The 20,444-nt window shown below is 43.7% G+C and overlaps 2 protein-coding genes across 3 annotated transcripts; one reads left to right on the top strand and one right to left on the bottom strand.

The window, feature by feature from the left end:
* Positions 1 to 307: 307 nt before the first annotated feature.
* On the bottom strand, positions 308 to 17,548 carry DMAP1 (DNA methyltransferase 1 associated protein 1). 2 transcript variants are annotated; one of them, XM_084599196.1, is made up of 12 exons: positions 17,376 to 17,548; positions 16,539 to 16,636; positions 15,259 to 15,356; positions 14,017 to 14,137; positions 11,096 to 11,170; positions 8,295 to 8,504; positions 7,462 to 7,581; positions 6,832 to 7,023; positions 5,691 to 5,759; positions 4,173 to 4,245; positions 918 to 1,261; positions 308 to 443 (listed from the first exon to the last, which is right to left on the bottom strand). In XM_084599196.1, exons 2-12 carry the CDS (start codon positions 16,626 to 16,628, stop codon positions 384 to 386), a joined length of 1,452 nt encoding a protein of 483 aa, XP_084455322.1. In that variant the 5' UTR covers positions 16,629 to 16,636; positions 17,376 to 17,548; the 3' UTR covers positions 308 to 383. The 2 variants fall into 2 exon arrangements, with proteins under 2 accessions (XP_084455322.1, XP_084455323.1); XM_084599197.1 differs by having other exon boundaries at positions 17,501 to 17,529.
* A 1,395-nt stretch (positions 17,549 to 18,943) lies between these two features.
* LOC146197394 (GPN-loop GTPase 3) lies at positions 18,944 to 20,422 on the top strand. The gene has a single exon (XM_084599198.1). The coding sequence runs from the start codon at positions 19,095 to 19,097 to the stop codon at positions 19,923 to 19,925; it is 831 nt and encodes a 276-aa protein (XP_084455324.1). The 5' UTR covers positions 18,944 to 19,094; the 3' UTR covers positions 19,926 to 20,422.
* Positions 20,423 to 20,444: the final 22 nt, after the last annotated feature.

The following is a 20,444-nucleotide window of genomic DNA, read 5'->3' as shown; positions in this document are numbered from 1 at the left end:
AGAATATTCGAGTGCGGAAAATGAAAGCACTAGCTGCTGCTCTCCGAGAAAGCTTGATGGCCATAGGTCAGTAAACTTATGTACAGTATTTTAGGTCGTCTACTTCCTTTAAGCGAGTGCTTGTTTACAAACAATGCTAGAGTCAAATCCCTCCAGCCCAACACCTGTGGTTATATCATGCGGGCATTTGTTGGTGCTTGTGGAACATGTCAGGCTAAGGTTTTGCAGTGGAACACCAAGCATTACGCTCAATTCTTAACCTCAAACTCGTAACATGCTTCAGTCCACAATAACGAAAACCAATGAGTAGCCACATGAGCAAGAAATGTTTATTTCAACATATTTTGCTACATGTTCGTGTGTGCATTCTTCAGGTTATGAATTCAGGATTTCTTGAACTTCTTCAAAATATTGCTCTGTTCAATGGCGGCCCGCCTCTTGCGCTGCAAGGCAGAGATAAAATGTGTCAAGACAGCTTTCCACTTGATCAGAACTGGTGCATTTTTCAGCCTATAAATACCTATACCACAACCAATGGTATAGCATTCATGATGACAACCACAACCAGTATGTTTTATTGATGTCATCGTGCCAACAGCTGTCATAGTCTCGTCGCCCAACCAAAGCCTCTATTTGTGACAAAATATTCGTAGCAAATGCTTATGGTGTGTAGGAGTTTACAAGAAAAAAAAAAAATTCCTTACAGCCCAAGCATGCGATTTGGAAAAAATGTGCAGTCTGCAGCTACTGCAGTCCACTCTGAACCTTATGCTGTGCACTCAAGGATTGAGAACATCCCGTCTTTAGATGGCTTCCAAGTTTAGTAAGCTTTGTCTACCAGCTGCCCAAATTAATTAATAGGCCTAGTTCCAGTTCCGTGCTAGAGTCGGCACTGAATTGTTTCCGGCGGTACTCACATTGGGTGTTCCGGGCGTCGCACCAACATCGAGGATCTCCGAGATTCCCCGTGCTGGAGTGTCCGAAATGGAGCCCGGCTCTGTTGTGCTGGCGCCCAGAGTGCTGCCAATGCCGATGCTGCTGGTGCCACTGAGTGTTGTGGCCCCACCAGGTGGTGGGACGCCGACGGCTGCAGCAGTGGCAGCGGCCCGGTCGGGAGCCAGCACCTCGAACTGGTGCCGCAGGGTCTGCAGCTCGTACTCGCAGGTAGCCAGCGCCAGCTTCAGCTCGTATAGAAGCACCATGTCACTGCGCAGCTCATTGAAGTTCTGGCACACTTCGTCGCTTGGCGTTGGATTCAGCTCTGCACGGACACCGGTAAGAGAGAGGTCACTTGTGGCAGCTGCTTTGGCCAGGTAGTTTACTAATTAAAAAAGCAGCAGTCCTCAGACTAGGATTTCTAGGGTTCATTTCAAAGCTTTGTGGGCTCCTGGAGCACCTAAAGGCCTGTACACACCTCAAAATCCCTTTTTTTTCACTAACCTCGTTTCGGGAGTGACAACAGTGTAAAACAGCTTGTAGCACGCTTATTTACAAGACAGCCAGTCACCATAAATTCAAATAAAGCATTTTTTTTTGTAGGTGCCATGTGCAAGCATGCTTTAGCATGCATGTTCGATAGAAATAGTAAATGGGAGCCAAGATACACAGGGTTCCCCGGTACTCATCGGGGCTCCCTAGACTCTCAAACGAATTCACAATATTTACTAAAAAAAGGCATGAGCTGCGATAAGCAGCACAAGGCAATGACAGCACACTACACTCAATGCCATCTTATCAAAGAGCGCAAAGGACGGCACAATAGAGACAGCAGGACGAGCGCTATCAACCACTCGTCTTGTTGACCCCACACCAAGCCCTATTGTCTACCCTTGTGCACTGATTAGTGTGGGCCAGTTTTCTCCATTTCTCATTTTCCGCTATTTCGAGGTGCATACACCGTAGAGATACACATGAATCCCCTGTCTCATTATAACCGCCGTTCACAATTATCACGTGAGTTTACGCACGTGTGCTGTTAGGGTGGATGGTGAGGGGAGGTCACACTGGCCACTCCCCACTGCTTACCAGTCTCCCGCAGAGACGCCGCCGCATGTGCTTTCCCTCTTTTCGGTTGTTTTTATTTCACCCCCACACACGAGCGGGACGTTCACTTGCTACGGTGGTTGCTTCTTGAGTGCCGTGTTTTGTCGTGTACTCGGGCAGAATAAAGCCTGTTTCGAGTGTGCAACTCCTGCAGGTTGGAGGTCACAGCTCTGCTGACAGCTAGCTAGAGGACGACTTCTACGTCTAGCCCCCTCCTTTGGAGCGTGATTTCAAGAGTAACTCCCATAATACATACAGCAGAAGCTTGTTAATTCGACGCTCAACGTTTCGGAAACCAAGGCAATTTGAACTCCCTATTCAGTCCCATCAAACATGCAATGCGACAAAAAAAGTAATTTGGAGAAATTTGGCAGTGCTTTGATCAATTCAGGCATTCAGAGTAGCTGCACATGCACAAGATTTGGAGAATGGGTGACTGGGTGGTGACGACGGTGAGAAAGCAGCTGAGAAACTTGGCTAGTGGACACAAGCAGCGCTGGTGTCCAATCGAAATGCAAAGATGCTGTAATCATACGTATAATCATCATTAAAGAAAGGTAGGACACTTTCTTTTTGTTGGTTCTGTGCTCGGCCATTCTTTCTCTCTTCCTTTATTTTGTTAACCATGCGTCGCAGTCCGAGCTGTCGGGGTTCTCAAGTAAATGTGGTGCCATTTGTACGTATGCGAGATTAGCTTTTTGTCCCCGCCCCTTCAAGGAATAAAGGTTATGTCAGTGGGAGACACTTTATTATTGGTCCCCCAAACATTCGAACATTCGGATCTGAACTTTTCCTCTGGCCCTATAGCCCTGTATACATGGACTCGACAGCGCCGGTTTAAGTCAGTGTCGGGTAGGCAAGGTCACCCTTACTCAACCCGCTTGGGGTCCGAGTAAGTACAGCAGCGGCGCTTAGAGTCTCTATTTGCACTTTGTGTGCAAGCTTCCTCTTCGCGTTTTATTCCACTGCCTTTTACTATTGAAAGCTTCGCTTGTTATTTTTTGTCGTTTATGAGGGCTAGAAAGCATTTAATTTCACTGACATTCCTGACCACGCTGGAAGCTTTTCGATCTCAGAGTTTCCACGACTTGAACCCCTGACTCGATGGTGTCTACATGCTTTTAGACAAGTGGGTCAAGTGAGTTAAGGGGGGACATCGGTCTTAAAACTAACTTTATTATTTACCGCCCAAATGTGATGAAACCTCACAGAAATGTTCAGTTTTTTCTGCTGATTTCAAATATGCAAAAAGTTCTCTTCTGGGGCAATTAGTTCTAAAGGTATTAGAGAATTATTGCTATTGTCTGCTCAAACAATAGAGGAAAAAATGCTCATTAGAAATTAATTTTTAATATACAGGTAGATACTATAAAGTATAAGGAATGCAATGTTGGAAGCACATTTTTTATTTTCACTTGTAAAACTTTATATCTTAACTTGAAATCCTTACACAGTTGCCATGCTTGTGAGTGCGAAGTTCAGTGGGCTGCTAAATCTCTATTATTAGCTCAATTACAAAACTGCTTCCAACATTGCACTCCTTACACTTTATAGTATCTATCTGTATATTAAAAATTAATTTCTGATGAGCATTTTTTTTCCTATTGTTTAAGCAGACAATACAATAATTTTCTAATACCTTTGGAACTAATTGCCCTAGAAGAGAAATGTTTGCATTTTTGAAATCAGTAGAAAAAACTGAACAATTCTGTGAGGTTTCATAAAATTTGGGTAATAAATAACAATACCAATTTTAAGACCCATGTCCCCCCTTAAGTTACCCCCTGCAGGTGAATAAACTCAACTCGCTCTCCGCTGCCTGCTTCACTCAGCCTGACCACGTATACATGAACCCGACAGCTAGTTTTACTTGACACGCTAACTTGACCCGTCTCTGTCGAGTTCATGTATACAGGGCTTGCAAAGTGCAAATTAAGAGGCTTTCTTTTACAATAAGCACAAGCAAGTTCAGAGGTGATAAAGCTCTTTTTGGCACTACAGTAATAGCAAATACGCAGGAAAGACAGCTGCCAGGGAAGCCAAGCAAAAGAGGACACTGCACAGCCTTCTTCACTAGTATTTTGCTTCCACGAAAATGCCACAATTATGAACTAGAATATCACACTCACCGACACCCAGTTCCTGAAGCAGCTGTTCAATGGCCTTGGTCTTCTTTTGGCCCACTGATGCCGGCAGCTTCATCTGATAGAATTGCGAACAACAAATGAGGTTATTACAACACAAGGGTGCACTGTGCAGTTCTTCCGGCAAAAGCATGTGGCAAAACCAGCTATGTATGTATACAATGCTCCTTGCAATAAATTCAACAGGTCAAATAAACAAACAAACAAAGAACTTGAGGACTTTCTTAACTACATCCTTAACGAAGTAAGTGCGAAAGCATTAGATTGTCGGTTTAGATACCTGCATTGTGAATCAAATGCCTCCAAGAGAGGCCTTTAAGGAAATAAAGTGAAGTGAAGTGAAGTGAAGTGAAGTCTTTCCTACCATTAAATTGTGTCCTCTCTTCAACTTTGTCTTTGCTTGCACAATATTCTGGCTACACCCGTGGCCAGACCACATGCTGTTTTCGGCAGGTCTGAATCATGCGGGGACGTAGCATACATTAGGCATTTTTTCCTGCCAATTTTCCTGTTAGACCCAGTTCCACATTTCTTAGAATGGTATATGCGAGTCATCTCCCTTTCAAATTGTTCAGAGCAACGTCCACTAGATTACCGCACTGGACTACACTAAGCTGACCCATTCATATATCTTAATCCACCCACTAATCCACCTTAATCCATATAGACAATCCACTGATATGGATTAAGAAAGACTAGTGGGTTGGACTAGAATTTATTTATTTTATTTATTTCACTTTTGACAGCAGGCAAATACAATGCCTGGTCTATGTTTCAACATAGCTTTAAATAACAATATTTTTCTTTACTAGACCAGGTATATAATGCGACACTGTTCTAAAATTACAAAAGCGTTTCATGCGTACAGTAATCTAGCAATTGACCTACCCCTGCCGAATTTTGGGGGGTCCTCGGCGTTTCTGAATTTGGCAGCGCCCCCTATGAGTGGGTCCTTATGGGGGGCATGTGACCTTGATAATGTCGCCCTTCTAACAACCAGTCAAGGAGGCTCTCGGCATTTTCAAATTTGACAGCGCCTTCAAATTGCTTTCCTGGGAGGGGGGGGGGGGGGGGGGGGGGGGAGTATGTGACCTTAATGACAGTGTCACCCTCTCAACCAATCACGGAATTTTGTCAGAGAAACCAGACATTTTTTTTGCAAGACGACAACCTAAATGCTGTCATGTTAAAACTCCACACTACTCTGCAGTCCCCACAGAGTATGTAACACACCACCATTAGCAGCACTGCCACATTTTACCACTGCTAAGAAGCAATAGCACACAAAATACATCCACCCCTGGAGGGCAAAAACTGGACGAGTTCGTTTGCGTTGAAATAAGACATGGTTTAACAGCGCGAACAACACAACATGGACAAAGAAGAAGTGAGACAACAAGTGCCGTGTTGTCTCACTTCTTTCTCCGCGTTGTTCGCACTGTTAAACTATGTCTCATAAGGCGGCACACAACAAACAGACAATCGACCACATTCTACACTCACCCTATGGCTTCGCAGAGACACCCCACAGGCCTTGAAGTCCGGGAACCGAATGCCTGCCGATTCCACTGCCTGCCACAAGAAGCAGGGGAAAAAAAAAAGAAAGAAAGAAGGTTCATAGTATACGAAACCATTACCATGAATCGCAAGTCATGCATCAGTGAAAATTCCCACCACCATCAGCCGATTCCATCCACTGCATGAAAAATTCCTTCAAACCATCTCCAATGAGCCCTGCACAGTTATTAGGACTGCAATAGGCAATGCATGCACAAGGAAAAAGAGAGAGAGAGTAGGAAAGATGGCAATCATACTTTTCTTTTTTTCTTACATAATCTAATGAGTATACAGTGGCAGTAATAAAAGCAGTGCTTCAGAATTCAGCCAGACTGACGACAACAGCATTGACCTAAGCAGTCACACACGTTCAGACAACTGTCGCACACCTCTCCGTGCCTTAGTACCAAACACAGACTTGACAATGCTTCAAAGTATCAGACTCGACATTCCTTGCGTGCTTTGAATGCCTTAAAGCTCCTGGGTCAAACTCTGGCTTGCTACCTCTCTCTCAGAGCAGCTGCAATATGCAGGTCACCTGACTGCTCACTCCGCTGTCACCAAAAATGCATTGCTCCTTCTCTCTGCGTTACTGCAACCTAGCTCATTCCAAAGCAAACACACCATAAGAACAGAGAAGAAAAAAAAGGGGAACAACACCCACTGCATAACAATGAGCTGCAACAAGCAAGGGACGAGCTGCAGCATAAGCGTCGCGATCTATGAAATGACATTAATATTCAACCAAGTGCAGATGTGTCACTGCATTGCACTCTTTCATCCTGGGGGCCATCATTCATGCTAAACACAAGCGGCACCAAGGGAAGAAACTGGTCAAACATATCAACAAACGCAGAGAGTTTGGACTTTTTTGCTACAGACAGAGCTGGCCCCTGCACCTTACTTCGGTCATGACTTAAAACATTGAATGAATGTTGAGTTCCACACAGGTTGAAGCACTGAGAGGCACAACCAGAGCAGACCAACACACCGAGTGGCACAATGCACTTCGCTTGATGGCCAAGCCTATCAACCAAAGCCAGAGCTCTTTGTAGCCAGCAGGTGAGCGGAGATGAGGAGGACTCACCCCTGGCTCGGCGCGGCTACTCTTCTGCACACTGAGCTTCTTTTTTGGGCCCTTGCGCTCGACGCGTCGTGCCTCGGCACTGTTGTCTGCCGCCGTGATCAGCTTCTGCAAATCCTGTGTCTTCTTCTCGCGTTCTTTCTTTCGCAGTTCGATCTTGCGCAGCTCACCCAGCAGTGTCTGCTCCTCTTCCACCTGCATGGGTTCACGAGGAGACAGACTCAGTAGTCTAGCATGCTTACACTATCCGCTACCAGTTAGACCATCACCACTTAAATAAGCAAACAAGCAAGTAAACAAAGAAACAAAAAAGAATGTTTGATAGTTAGTACAATCATGTTTCAACACTGTTGTGTGGCCTATAAGAAATAACGCAACTAAAAAATTACGCCTTACGTTAGAACACTGTGATCTTTTTTGTGTGCACTGCAATTTCACTTTGCATTATGTGTGGAGGCCTATCCGTAGCTACGAAAAAATCCTACATATAGAAACCATACTGACATACAGCCCAGTCATAATTATGCTGTGCACGTGCACATACTATATGTGCCGAGGTATGGGACGTGCAGAGTAAATAGTAATGCAGCAACCATGGGTCAAGCTTAAATAGTATACAATAGCTGGTCTCACCTGTTCTGTGGTGCGATCGTACAGCTTTAGCAGCTGTTCCTTGCGACGACGCTCATGGTCAGCATCGAAAGCACGCCCTTTGGGTTCCTGTCCAGGGGGAGCCCTGATGCGAGCCAGGGTCTTGATTTTGAAAAAAAAAAAAAAAGGGGGAGGGGGGGGGGGGATAACCACGCACAATCAAAACGAGGAAAACTCCAGTACCACAGCTACAATACAACAAGAGCTTCAGACATGAAAGCTTCACATTTACAATTGTATTCTGAAACTCCACTTCACACAATTGGTAGTCACATGTGACTGACATGCAGCTACCAAATGCGGCCATTGATTCTACACTAAGCCACTTAACTGAAGGTTTGCTAGAAAAGGTAGTACATATTTCAAATACCAAGCATAGTGAGATAAAAACCATCCAGAGTGTAATTTCACGTGACGACTTTGAACATCCTCTTTTTAGTATCGGCTCCACAAAAAGAGCTTTTTTAACAGGCCTTACCCTGAGGTCTGTAAGAAAGCTGAGTAAACAAGGAAGTAAATGCATTGCAGTAGCTCACCGGGCTGAAAAATATTAACAATTAAAACAAGAAGCGAGTATGATGACAAAAAGCAGCTGCAGACTTCGACTCCTAATTCAGCCTAACTTCGAACTTTGGTTGGGTAGCTATGACTCAACATGAGGGAAACTGCAAACCTTTCCGTGCCACAAGGAAGCCAACTAGGCATTTAACGCTCTTCCAGGGGATTGTGAGTGCAATTTCTGCCTTAAGCATCTGAGCAACCAACCAAAGTGTAGAAGTGGCCCACTAGAAATGAACTGAAACCAGGACGCTTACCTGGCAGATGCCATAGTAGCGCTCCTTCAGGTCTTCCACAGAACGTCCCGTGGGGAAGCGGGTAGTGTCCCAGCGATCTCGAACGATGAGGAAGCGCTGATCGAAACGACGGCACAGGTCAAGCAGGTGGTCCGTTTCGGCACGACTCCACTGGGAGCTCGCCAGGTGCTGCTGGTACTCTGCTTCCGTGTATGTTGGCACAGGAACTTGCTGCTCGACCACGTTATTTTTCCACCACGTGAGGATAAAGCGCCATTTTGTAAATTGGGAAGTGCGAGAAATCAGTACAAGCATCAGAACACACAGCACTTGGCCAGAACAAAAGCAAGTCCATGACTAAAACACGGAAAAAACTTCCATTTTGTATTAAAGCATCATGTTCTATACCGTCATTCAGAAACTCTTTCAGGCAAGACGTGTTATATCATCCCATAATAGTATAGTATTGTATGACACGCACTATACACACATTTTTCCTTATAGACCTCTTTTAAAGCTCCAGTTCTCTCCTTTAATCATGTCTTGCATGTTTAAACTTTTGTCTTTAGTATATGCTGCCTCCAGCTTAATGAACACTTTTATTTGTTATGTATTTGTGCCCCTTTCCTATACATGCAAGTTTCCTTTCTACATTTTGAGTAGTGTTTGCAAATGAATTCATGTGGTGTTTGCAAATAAAATTAACCAGAATTGCACTGAAGTGTATACTCTACTGAAAAATCCAGTAGTATAAATTTTATACAGGGTTTTCTATACCAGTTTCTTGCACAAGAAGGACCTTCATGAAACTGGGTGGATCTGTCATATCGCTGCTGAGTACAGTTAGCTTTAGTTAATTTGGCATTCAAGGCAGCAGAAAAAATGGCCAAATTAACCAAAAGCTCGTATGTACCTGGAGAAAAAAAAACAACTGCCAAAAATTATTTGTGTTAAAGTTTATTTGCTGAATACCTGCATGATGATGCTTTGTATCAAGCATTGTGGTGAAGGGCACAGTGTGGTGAAACTGGTGAATTCAAAAATTCCAAATATCAGTTTTACGAATATTCGCACAACTCTACCAGTGTTAGCTTGACATTTGCTTAATATTTGATTTTGTAAATTATGCCTGCATTATCTGCTGTATCATTGGCTAGTCTTTACCAGTGGGACAAAACCATTCCATGCCCTATGCACACCGACCTGGGAGCGGCCGATTTTCAGCAAGCTGCAAGAACTCTCACAGCACATAAAGCCACAATGAAATGGACATCCCTCCAGTCAGCTCACTCAAACTGCACCACAGTAACATGCAACACTGTTCACTTTCCAGTCCATGAGAAAAAGGGTAGTTTTTGGGTGGTGTCATTAATGTTTTTTTTTCTTTAACAGAGCTGGCTTGGTACAAGAGTGTTTAGTATCAAATTATAGAGGAAGAATTCCTCTTCACAATGGCATTAGTGGCAATAAACATATTTATTGAATAAGTCATGAAAAAAAAAAAAAAGAACTACCAGCCAGAAATTGTAGTTAAAAAAAAAACACAAAAGCATCAGAGTGTCTTGACACAAATAAAACAAAAAAATTCAAAATATACGTTTTTTACAATAGGGACCAATGCAATATTACAGGAAAAGGAAATTCTAGCTTTCTGTGTGCAGTATTCGCTGAGTTAGGAAAGAAAACAGTAGTCGAGGTCGACTATACCGAGGTCGACCCCTGGCTGTCCTCTAGCCGAACACACAACTCCCTGCGCTGCCGGCGGCAAGTAATACTACCCGAAAGATGTTGTCACCCTGCAGATAACAGTTGTCACCTTCATAATAGTGATCTCTTCCGATCAGCACGCAGCAAAAGCGGGAATTTTTGGGGAGCGAGCGCGAATTTTATCGAGGCCTGACTGTTGACATTCCGGGTTGATTTGACGTAGTTTCGCTGTCAGTGCTAAAGTCTGAAGAGCTCAATTCGTCTTCTGAGTCATCAATGCCACTGTTCGCATCCAAAAACGAGCTCTCCGATGCGTCAACTTCCGCGGAAACGCCAGTTTCCGCGCAACAGGAGCGCTGATCACCTGACTCCGGAGACCATCTGGACGGGAGCGGCACGGCGGAAAAATTAAATCAAAAGCAAAACTAAAAAGAGGAGGTTCCTTTATTTCCCATTGGAGGACGCCATGTGTCAAGGAGCACTTCGAAAGCGGAAAAATTCGAATCGTGAAACCATCGATAGCGGGCTATCGATGGGAATAGGCGGGGACAGGAAAGCTTTAAGAGGAAATCCAGACGATGATGGCTGTGCAGTTTTCCTTATTTTGTGGTTAATGAAAAGAAAGGCAGTAAATGTGCACAAGTAACATCTCATTACGTAATATAACACAAAATTCATAAGAACCATTGGCGGAGCCTTTTCAGCAGTCACTTCCAAACCCAACACGGGCAGGCTGATCCACTAATTTTTTCTTCAGCGATCCAGAGAAGCTTTGCTGATCAAACCGGGGCCTGATAAAGAAGCAGCCCTTCTCTGCAGCGATGATTAGTAGAGATATTTCTCTCACACACATAGCCAATGAAAAACACAAGTAAGCTACAGATGACAAAGGAGAATCTCACAAATTTAAAATTCCCTCCATCAGATTGGCATTACTAATGAGCAAAAGCTATGGTAAATGTTTCTGCCTATTTTCCCAAAGCTCAGGCTCACAAACAAACTGACTTAACTACTAGCTAGTATTCAGGGGCTAGCAAAAAGCAAGAGATGAAAATCGCTGCAAAGTTGAGAAGTCAAACAGAACAAAAAACAAGGCATAATAAGGCAGCGCTTACTTTGTTGAACTTGGCAAAAGGGTATTCCTTGCCCTCGTCGGCTAACCTTCGCCAGTGGCACAGCATCACTCCATCCTGCACAAAATTTACGCTTTAACCTTTAGCCAACCTTTAGCAATACTGATAACTGACCAGAGCAAGAAACACAGATCAAGGTGACCCAGGCAGTCTTTGATACACAAGAACTTGGTTATCGTCAACTATAACAATATAATCTGAACTTGGAAGAAAACCATAAATATGTCTGAATAATGCGGAACTCAAATTAAAGCAAGCCTTTTAGTAAGGTCAGATTAAGTGAGCCTGAATTAAGGTGTTTCACAGCACATTGCTCTTAGACATAACACAGTCTTCTATACAAAAGAATTTTCCTTCTGCATAAGATCAGTGTGCAAAGCCAATTGAACATTGGTAACTTTCTTGAGTAGCACTCATTAGTTTGAAGTCAGCACTGTCATTGTGTTGCAGCTTGTCTAGGTGTAGACTCCTATTCAGCAGCTCTTCTTTCCAGCATCTTTGGGCAAATAAATGACAAATAACAAATAACTAGCAGTATGGCTTTGTTCATTGCTACAACTAGAGCACTTCTCTTTCCTTCTGCACATGGGTTTTCGTCTTAGTGCTATACTACACCACTAACCATGTAGGTTACATATGATAATTCAAGAGAGTTAACTGATGAGCTATTTGGTTGTCAGACATAATTGCAGGATATTCAGCGCAACACAAACACAAACAAGGAAGAGGACACCACGGGCGCTTGTGTGTGTTTCTGTTGTGCTGAATACCCTGTAATTATACATATGATAATGGATACCAAAAACACCCCAGAAAAAAAAAAAGCACAAATCAAAGCAACAAGCTCTGGAACTGAGAACTCATATGCCTCGATACAGACCATTCAGCAGTCATCTGCCTGTCGGTGCATTTAAAAAACAATATTTTGCCAGTTGCAAAGTGCATACTGTAATTATATATTTACAAAGTACTATTCTTTCATAATTAAGCTAGGCTTATCAAGTCGATTACAAGTGCACGTACATATAAGAACCCCTTTATAGTAAAGTCACTGGGACCAGCAAAATTTTTTACTATATCGGTTGTTAGTGATGATAAGGTCCTGAAGATGCTGTCTGGCAGTTAAATAGGCACTTTCCGAACACGTGTTATTGCTTAATGAAAAAAAAAAACACTCCGAAATACCTTGCATCTCTCTCTTATCATCTCTTAGCGTAATTTTTTTCAGTTATAAAAATTTCTTATCTTGTGGGAAGTTCCTCTTAAGCATGAGGACACTGTGGCTACGAATACAGCCAAGTTTGATTTCATGTGAAAACCAAAGCCTTGCATGAACACGGGGTTACTTTTAGAGCACAGCTCTTAGGCACCTGTTCCTGCGTTTTGAGTTGTCGTCGGCCTTGTAGCCAGCTCCGCCCCCCTTTTAGCCCCCCACTTCCTCCGTGGTGGCGACCGCGCGTGTTATCCGACTGCTCCACTCACTCCTGCTGCCCCCGTACGCCGTTGCGTATAACCCCCCTCCCTTTATCCTGCGTGGCGGCGGCAGCGTTCAGTTCGCCGGTTGCCGAGGCGCTGGCTCACTATCAGTGGATCACGGTGTGTGCATCCCAAGCCGAAACGCAGAGCCACGTTGTCATCTTAGCGAGCTAGCGGCGTCAGCGGCATCAGTCAGTCGCTGCTATCTTTTCGCCGCGCAACGTTTCTATGGGCCCACGCGCTGCCTCCTGCAAACTCCCAATAACTTAATTGCTCTCTTCATTTCTCCGACCACAAAGCTTTTTTCATGACAGTCAAGAACTGTTAGTGGAGTTTTTATTGAAGGAATGTGTGTGAACAAATGAAAAAAGTTGTCTGTAATTGTACATACATGTCTTGCTCGAAATCTTTGCCTCAGTCTATCGAAAAGGTAAAACAGCTGATGAGCTGCGTTCAAATTTCGTATTAGGAAGTAACGTAATCGTCAGCAAACTTTTTTGCCGTTTCTGTCTTTTAAAAGGCAAAAAATGATAAATGCGCATGGCAGTAAAGTGCTGCAAGACAGCACACGCTGCACCTCCACTTCTTGCCTCTGCTGCCTCATGCTTCGTGCTGCACAGTGATGTGAATGTTCACCCGTTTCTCCCCCTTTCATATTTCTTGCTGCACTTTTACTCTCCCTTACTTTCTGAACGGACCGCGTCGCCTCCTCCTCTTGTTTGTAGATAGCTTTACTTTTTTTTTTTCCTACGCGCTGCGTGCTTTCCCTCACGGCTCCAAGGCATCCAGAAAGTAGGTTTCTCCTGAATGCTCCTAAGTCTGGTGGTAAAGCCACTTAAAATGACACCCGATGTTATTTTTCTGTTTTCAAATACAAAAAATATTTTCCTCGCGATTCTAGGTAGTGCACGGGCGGTGATGTCATATCGCGGGAGGCGTCGTCGCCGCAGCCAGATGCACTTTACTATAACCGATTTTTACTGAAAATGTCTTTGCTATAAAGGGGGAAAAATGTACAGTTGTCTATGGAAGATGAACTGGGACTTCAGTTTCACTTTACTGTATCAGAGTTTACTATAGCGGGGTTCTACTATACTGTATTAAGAGGGAAGATGGAACACGAACAGCAAGAAAGGAGTATCTGCTCTCTTCTCCCAAAAGGACACACTTCAACTCGTGTGCTCTCACAAACATTTGCAAGTCTCGTTAAGAGCAATATAAAATAAAATGTACAAATTTCTCCTCTTCATTATCCACCAAGTCAAAACCAGGAAAGGTTCTATATAAAAACTGCGCTTCATGATGAACTGGACTTGCAAAAACTCTGAGGAAGCCAGAGAAAAATAAAAGTGCTGTCTCTCTCTTTTCACATGCCATCTCCTTTATAAAAAACGCAATGTCACTTGTACGGAAAGTAGGCAGCACACCTTGCGGGCAGGATTGGTGAATGGCATCCAGCGCCATGGCCGCACTCGACGGATGCCAAGTTTGGCCTTGTTGCGCTTGTAGCCCTGGCTGCTGTCTGTTGGCAGCAGGGGAGGATTGTCGCTGTACACAGAACATGCGAGGAGCATACATACGTCAACCGATGGTTACACGGAACAAAAAATGTAGCTTGTGGGTGCTAGGCATTGCTCTAGCTGGGCATTTTTAAATGCGAATACCAGCAAAAGCGAGAGCACAGCTGATGCAATAGTGGAACAAAAATTAAGCTTCGGGTGACTGCTTGTGTGAACAGGCCGTTTCAAACATTGATATCATTAACTGCAAGCATACAGCGCTCTATAGTTTCCTGTATGCCATTTAAACACTACCAACACAAAGCTAACAGGGAGGGGTCAGTTGCTTATGCTGCAGAACATTAAGCACCAGAATACACACCTGCACATGAGTAGCATGTCTATCAGGCAGGCTAATCATAAACATAACAGCCATCGGTTTATTCATGAAGAGGAGTCGCTAATATCTTGGAAGAGAAACAACTGCGCTAGTGTTGCACAGATATAATAGTAGTATAAAAATGGTTCCTGCGCTGCATTAACAACGTGTCATTATGCTATGCGAGGTTTAAGGCAACAAAGTGACTCAGGCTATGAGGGATGCTGTAGTGGGGGGGGGGGGCACCGGAAATTTTGACCACCTGAAGTCCTTTACTGCACTGACATCACACAGTATGCAAGTGCCTCAGCAGCTGCAACGGCCATGATTCCACCCGCATCCTAGAGGTCAGGTTTGGTTTGTGGGGTTTAATGTCCCAAAGCGATTCAGGCTCTGAGAGACGCCACCTTGAGCTGCTGAGACCCCTAACTATTGAGCCATCACAGTGGCGCAGTTTCTACATCGATTCATTTGCATCTTGATAGGATGAACTGCAACAGCACACGATCAAATACCTGCGCGCAATCCCATTTCACATCTTCTTATCCTATGCAGTTCCCAAACATTGATTCAGAACCTCGACAAAAAAAGTATAGGAAACCACTGCTATAAGAATAAAAATAGATGAAAAATAATAGAACAACTACTACAAATTATACTTGTTGCCTGGATTTCTGATGGAATACTAAGTCTAGTGGCTGGTACCTTTTTCTCGCTGAAGGTCCATTCTAGCCAGAATCCTCGCAAAAGCAGAGCACAAGGATTTGCATGGTACGGAGACATATTTTTACCGAGCATCTGAGAACAGCAAGGCGTAGAGCTCCCGGTGCATCCCCTCAGGTCGCTTGAAGGTGGCCTCTATGAGCTTCCGCTTCTGCATCAGCTTGTTCTGTGCCACAAAGACAGTGGGAAAGACCAAGACAGATGAATTTCTAATACAGAGAAATTAACAAAAAAAAAATAATTTTAACAAAATATTTCCAGTCAAAATGAGCACGTGGGAAGACTAAAACATTAAGAAAGGATTCCGTCACTAACAGCCAAGTTGCATCCACAACAGGCAAAGGCCTCTGCCACAGAACCCCATCCAATCAATCCTGTCTTGAGCCTCCAGTTATTGACCCCAATCCCCAAAAAACTTTGTATGTAATCTCATCTGCCCACTTTACTCCCTTCTCTCCTATTGCTGAAGGTTATCTTCTCTGGGAATTTGCTTTACAAACTTGAAGGGGTAGAAACGCCAAATTTTTCTTAATGTATTTCTGCTTAGGAATTAAGCGTAAAGCGCTAGTAAACATGAATCACCCTATGAAATTTGCCTAGGCCCGCTAAATAATTTATAACTGAATTTCTTCTGCTACGCAGTTTCAGTGTCAGGTTGCCCAACGGTGGTTGCGACGACACGAGTTATAAGATCACGTAAGGCCATGAAAATGGCAATATAATAATTCTTTGCCCAGTCGCTATCATCTCTGCTTCTGAAACAGCTTAGTGTAAGAGTTTTCATGAATTAAAACTACAAAGCAGTGAACATATTACAGCTATTGTATGGGACATGTGATCACTTGACATGAGAACGTTTGTTTGGCAACCTAAAACTGAAACTGCAGAATAAAAGAATTCAATTATACAAATTATTTACTGTCTGCTGACAAATATGTCTAATTAAGGTCACGTGAATAGTTTCAAGGCAAAATTACATGAGGAAAAAATTTTTGCATCTCTGCCCTTAAGAATCAGCCTTCACATTACGTGCCCAGCCCATGCCTATTTACAATGCTTAATTTTAGTGAGGATGTCAAGGAGTCATGATAATTTCCTCACCTAGTCTAGTCTCTTTTCATTTTGTAATGTCATCCCTATATACATTTTCTTTTTTTCATAGCTGGCTGCTTTTTTTCGCAACTGTTTAAATTTAGGTTTATTTCAATGACTCCCCAAGAAAAAAAAAAAGAGAATTAAATCCACTCCAATATATTTCAGTGGATCCCTAAGCTGGAATGAATGTTTTAATACGGAAGCAATTTATTTAGTCCACTGGGTGAAGTAAAAAACCGTGGGCTGCACATACTTTCCGAGCATCTGTGCCCAGAATGGTCTCCTTGCTGACTTCAGGGGTGCTGGGACGCTCCACGTCCAGTATGTCCAAGACGTCACTCATCTTGAAGCCTGAAGGGATGGAATCAGTCACACGGTTATGGGGTTGCGAAGAGTGGCGGTCAGTTATGACATTTGGGGTGGGGTTTGGCAGGAAAAAGAAATATGATACAAAGTAGAAGTTAAAAACATAATTGCATCCCAACACAAATGCGACATTTTTTTTATTGATCTCTGGTCAACTTCAGTCACACTACTAGCTTTTTATCCATATGGTTTCCTATGTTATACCATTGGACAACATTAAAGTAGATGACTGAGCTGGATGAAACAATGACTCCCGTGTTTGAAGTGCCGCAAATAACTCTTTACCTTAATTTAACGCCTTTTCGAAGCGAATCTACGAGAGAGACCGGCAAAGCCGGTTCTACAGCGTTGATGCTCGCGAACCCTTCAACAGTTTGAACTGTGCTTAATGCATGCAACACTGCAGCAGGGCACAAAATGTTCCTTTAAGATATGTTCTATGCAGCAAGGGGAGCAGCAGTGAGCAAAATAAAAAACTAGATGCGCACTTTCTACCGCCATGGCAAGGTACGCAACGTTACCTAAGTTCCGATCGCCAGCATCTTGTGCGCATTTGTTCTCCTATGCATGCAAGTCCTTCTGTCACAGTAGAGTCGTAGAGTATTCATCTGGCTACAATCAGCATTAACGCCTTTTTCATCCTAAGAAAACATTACTTCAAAATGCGGATCCGGTAGTCTCGGGGTAAATGCAAATAGCACAAAAGGCTGCTTTTGAAGCTCACCTTTCTGTTATTTTCCAAACGATGTTACGAAAACAAAGGGATGGAGATGGCTTTAAGTTGGAGTCACGGTTTCAAAGCCGCCGAAAGTGTAAAAACAAACTTCCATAAAAACTAAAAAAACATACTTCAGACGGCACCGCGGCACCTCCGATCAAAACACTTTTGCTTCCCGAATCCCAGGGTGCGTTCCAATACCCCCTCGTAGACGTCTACTTAGACGGCTACGCGAGCAGCCGCCATCTTGGGACGCGTTCCAATTCTCGCGAAGCAGTCTCGCGAAGACGGCTTCGCCGAAGTCAACATCGATGCAGACTACTTTGCTGTCTAAATATGGCGGACAGAGCGCGTTTCGCGCTGAGCGAGTCGTGCGTGCGGTTGTTGCAGTAGTTGCACGGTGGTCGTGCTCTTTGCGAACGCCGGCGTATATGCATATGAACGATCTTTCAAACGTGAGTTGTTACGTCAATGTATGCGCTAGCTAGAGGCTAATTTAGCTGTCTTTATGGTCGTAAGATTCATAGCACTGCAGATTGTTTTACCGCGCTTAAGAGGAAAGCGTGCGTTGGATGCTGTTGGTCTTCTTTTTTAACTTGACGAGTTTCGTCAGTCGTGATGTTATCGACGAACTCGTCGCTTTCTGGGCACCTCGCCGGGAGTCAGGACGGCTGCTGTACGGCGCACGTGTATGTTTCTATCTTGCTGTAGTAGCCGTGGCAAACTCTTCCGCGGATTTTCAGACGTTAATCTCGGAAGAACGAACTCGCCTGACGATGCCGACTTGTTGCGCATAGATTTTTTTGTGGCTGTACATTATTAAAACGAGTTGTCTTTGGTTTCCTCGTCTAGTGGTGTAACGGCACAGTTTTTCGTTTGCTGTAGCCGGTTATCACCTTTCGTCCTTAATCTCTTCAAGTTAACAGTATTTTGCATGTTTTCATTCTTACAGCTGTGTGAATGAGACATCTGAGAAGCATGTACACTTCAGCATCAGTAATAAAAAAGGAAAAAGACTAACGTTCTCTTCCGTCAATTCGTGATAGGACTCATTGCGTGATAAGTCGGTCTGCAACAAGTTAACCTATTAATAGTCTATCTACGTTGTGGCGATTACACATGTAATATTGTTGCTGCAAAAAATCTGCGAACCGTTAAAAACGTGATTTTCACCTGTATTGTCGTAAATCTTTAAAGAAAACAACGTTATAATAGTTCTTAAAACGGTTTAGTTCAACCTTTATGCCGCGAGGTGACGCTAGGCGTAAACAGGTAGACGCGTTCCAATACGCGAACCTGTAGACGTCTACGTAGACGTCTACGAAGCAGTCTTGCTAGACGTCTAAGAATTGGAACGCACCCCCAAATCCCAATGGTATGTATGGCTATGGTTGCAGATTTGTTTGGCTACATAAAGTTTTCAAAAACTAAGAAGTCCTGTTTATATATTTTATCTCAAACTTCAACTGAGCTTGTAACCCTCTTTAAAAAAAATATATATATTAATTCGTTGAACTTTTAAAGCTGCCTAGGAGCTCCTACCCCCTACCCTCCTACCATGACCTTGCTCCTACCGTCATCACTACTGTCATGGCAGCGCCCATCAATTGTATAAGCAACCAACGATGAACAATAATGCTTGTTGAGTTCGCGGCTCATGTGTTTCGTTGCATAGAATTTTGAGCAACAGGCTACTTAAGCAGTTAGGCTTCTTAAGTTTCCAAAATGAGGTACGGTCAGCTTGTGATGGGCCCCGCGGGAAGTGGAAAGAGCACTTACTGCAGCACTATAGCAAAGCACTGTGAAGCCATAGGGCGCGTGGTCCACATTGTGAATTTAGATCCGGCAGCCGAGTACTTCGACTACAACGTTTCCTTTGACATTCGTACTCTTATCAGCGTCGACGACGTTATGCAAGATGAGGATCTTCGGTTTGGGCCTAACGGAGGACTTGTTTTCTGCTTCGAATATCTGGCCGAGAACGTGGAGTGGCTGCAAGAACAAGTCGGCGAAGACAGTGATGACTACTACTTGTTTGACTGCCCGGGCCAAATCGAACTCTACACCCATCTTGATGTCATGAAGAGACTTGTCCAGACACTGGAGTCGTGGGACTTCCGAATCTGTGGCGTGTTTCTCATCGACTCGCAGTTTCTGGTGGACACTTCTAAGTTTTTCTCGGGCGTCTTGTCCGCGCTGGCAGCTATGGTCAACTTTGAAATCCCGCACGTAAACGTCATTGCCAAGATGGACCTTCTGAACAAGGCAGGCCGCAGAAAAATAAGCCGCTTCCTCGAACCCGACAGCAGCTTGCTGCTTGAAGACTCCAGACTGGACGAGAGGCACTCCAGACTGTCTGAAGCTATCGCCAGAGTTGTCGAAGAGTTCAGCTTGGTCAAGTTCATGCCGTTGAATATCAAGGTAGAAGAAAGTATTGCTGACCTGCTCCTTGTCATAGACAATGCTATCCAGTATGGTGAAGATCTCGATGTCAAAACGCACGATTTCGATGCGGACCGAGATGGAGATGATTTGCCCTACGGTATGGAAGATTAACACGCCGCCTTACAAGGTCTGAAAGTAGAATTGCTGCTAAAATTTTGGCTGCTGCCTAGGGACAGGAGTGACTAAATTTGACCCTGAAATGTTCGATAATCACGTTATTGCCAATGACAGTGTTCGAGATGTCGAGAAATCACTCCCAAACACATTGCCAGAAGGTGCGCATTTTCATCGCAAAGGCATAAGTTTCATGTTTTTCATAAACATAAACAGGAAAATATTTCTGCACATTTAAAATTATTCAAATCACTTGAACATAAGCTGTACTTTTTGCATTCTCCAAGTGCCAACTTATCGACGCTTGCATTCATTTGAGCTAATTTTAGCGTCAAAACGAAACTTTACTCTTTAGATCGATGCCCAAATTAGTTTGGGAATTCACATTTGGGCCATTTTATTCACTGGGCTTTTGGTTCACGTTGTCAAACTTGCTGTACCAACCTGAAAGGCTCGCCAGCTCAGTTTGCCGTTTATGAAATTAGTCTACAAAACACTGTGTCATCCTCATCATTC

This window comes from Amblyomma maculatum, chromosome 3 (assembly GCF_055883805.1).
Source record: "Amblyomma maculatum isolate TAMU_Amacu chromosome 3, ASM5588380v1, whole genome shotgun sequence".
NCBI classification, from domain to species: Eukaryota; Metazoa; Arthropoda; class Arachnida; order Ixodida; family Ixodidae; genus Amblyomma; species Amblyomma maculatum.
This window is presented reverse-complemented; position numbering and strand designations above follow the sequence as displayed.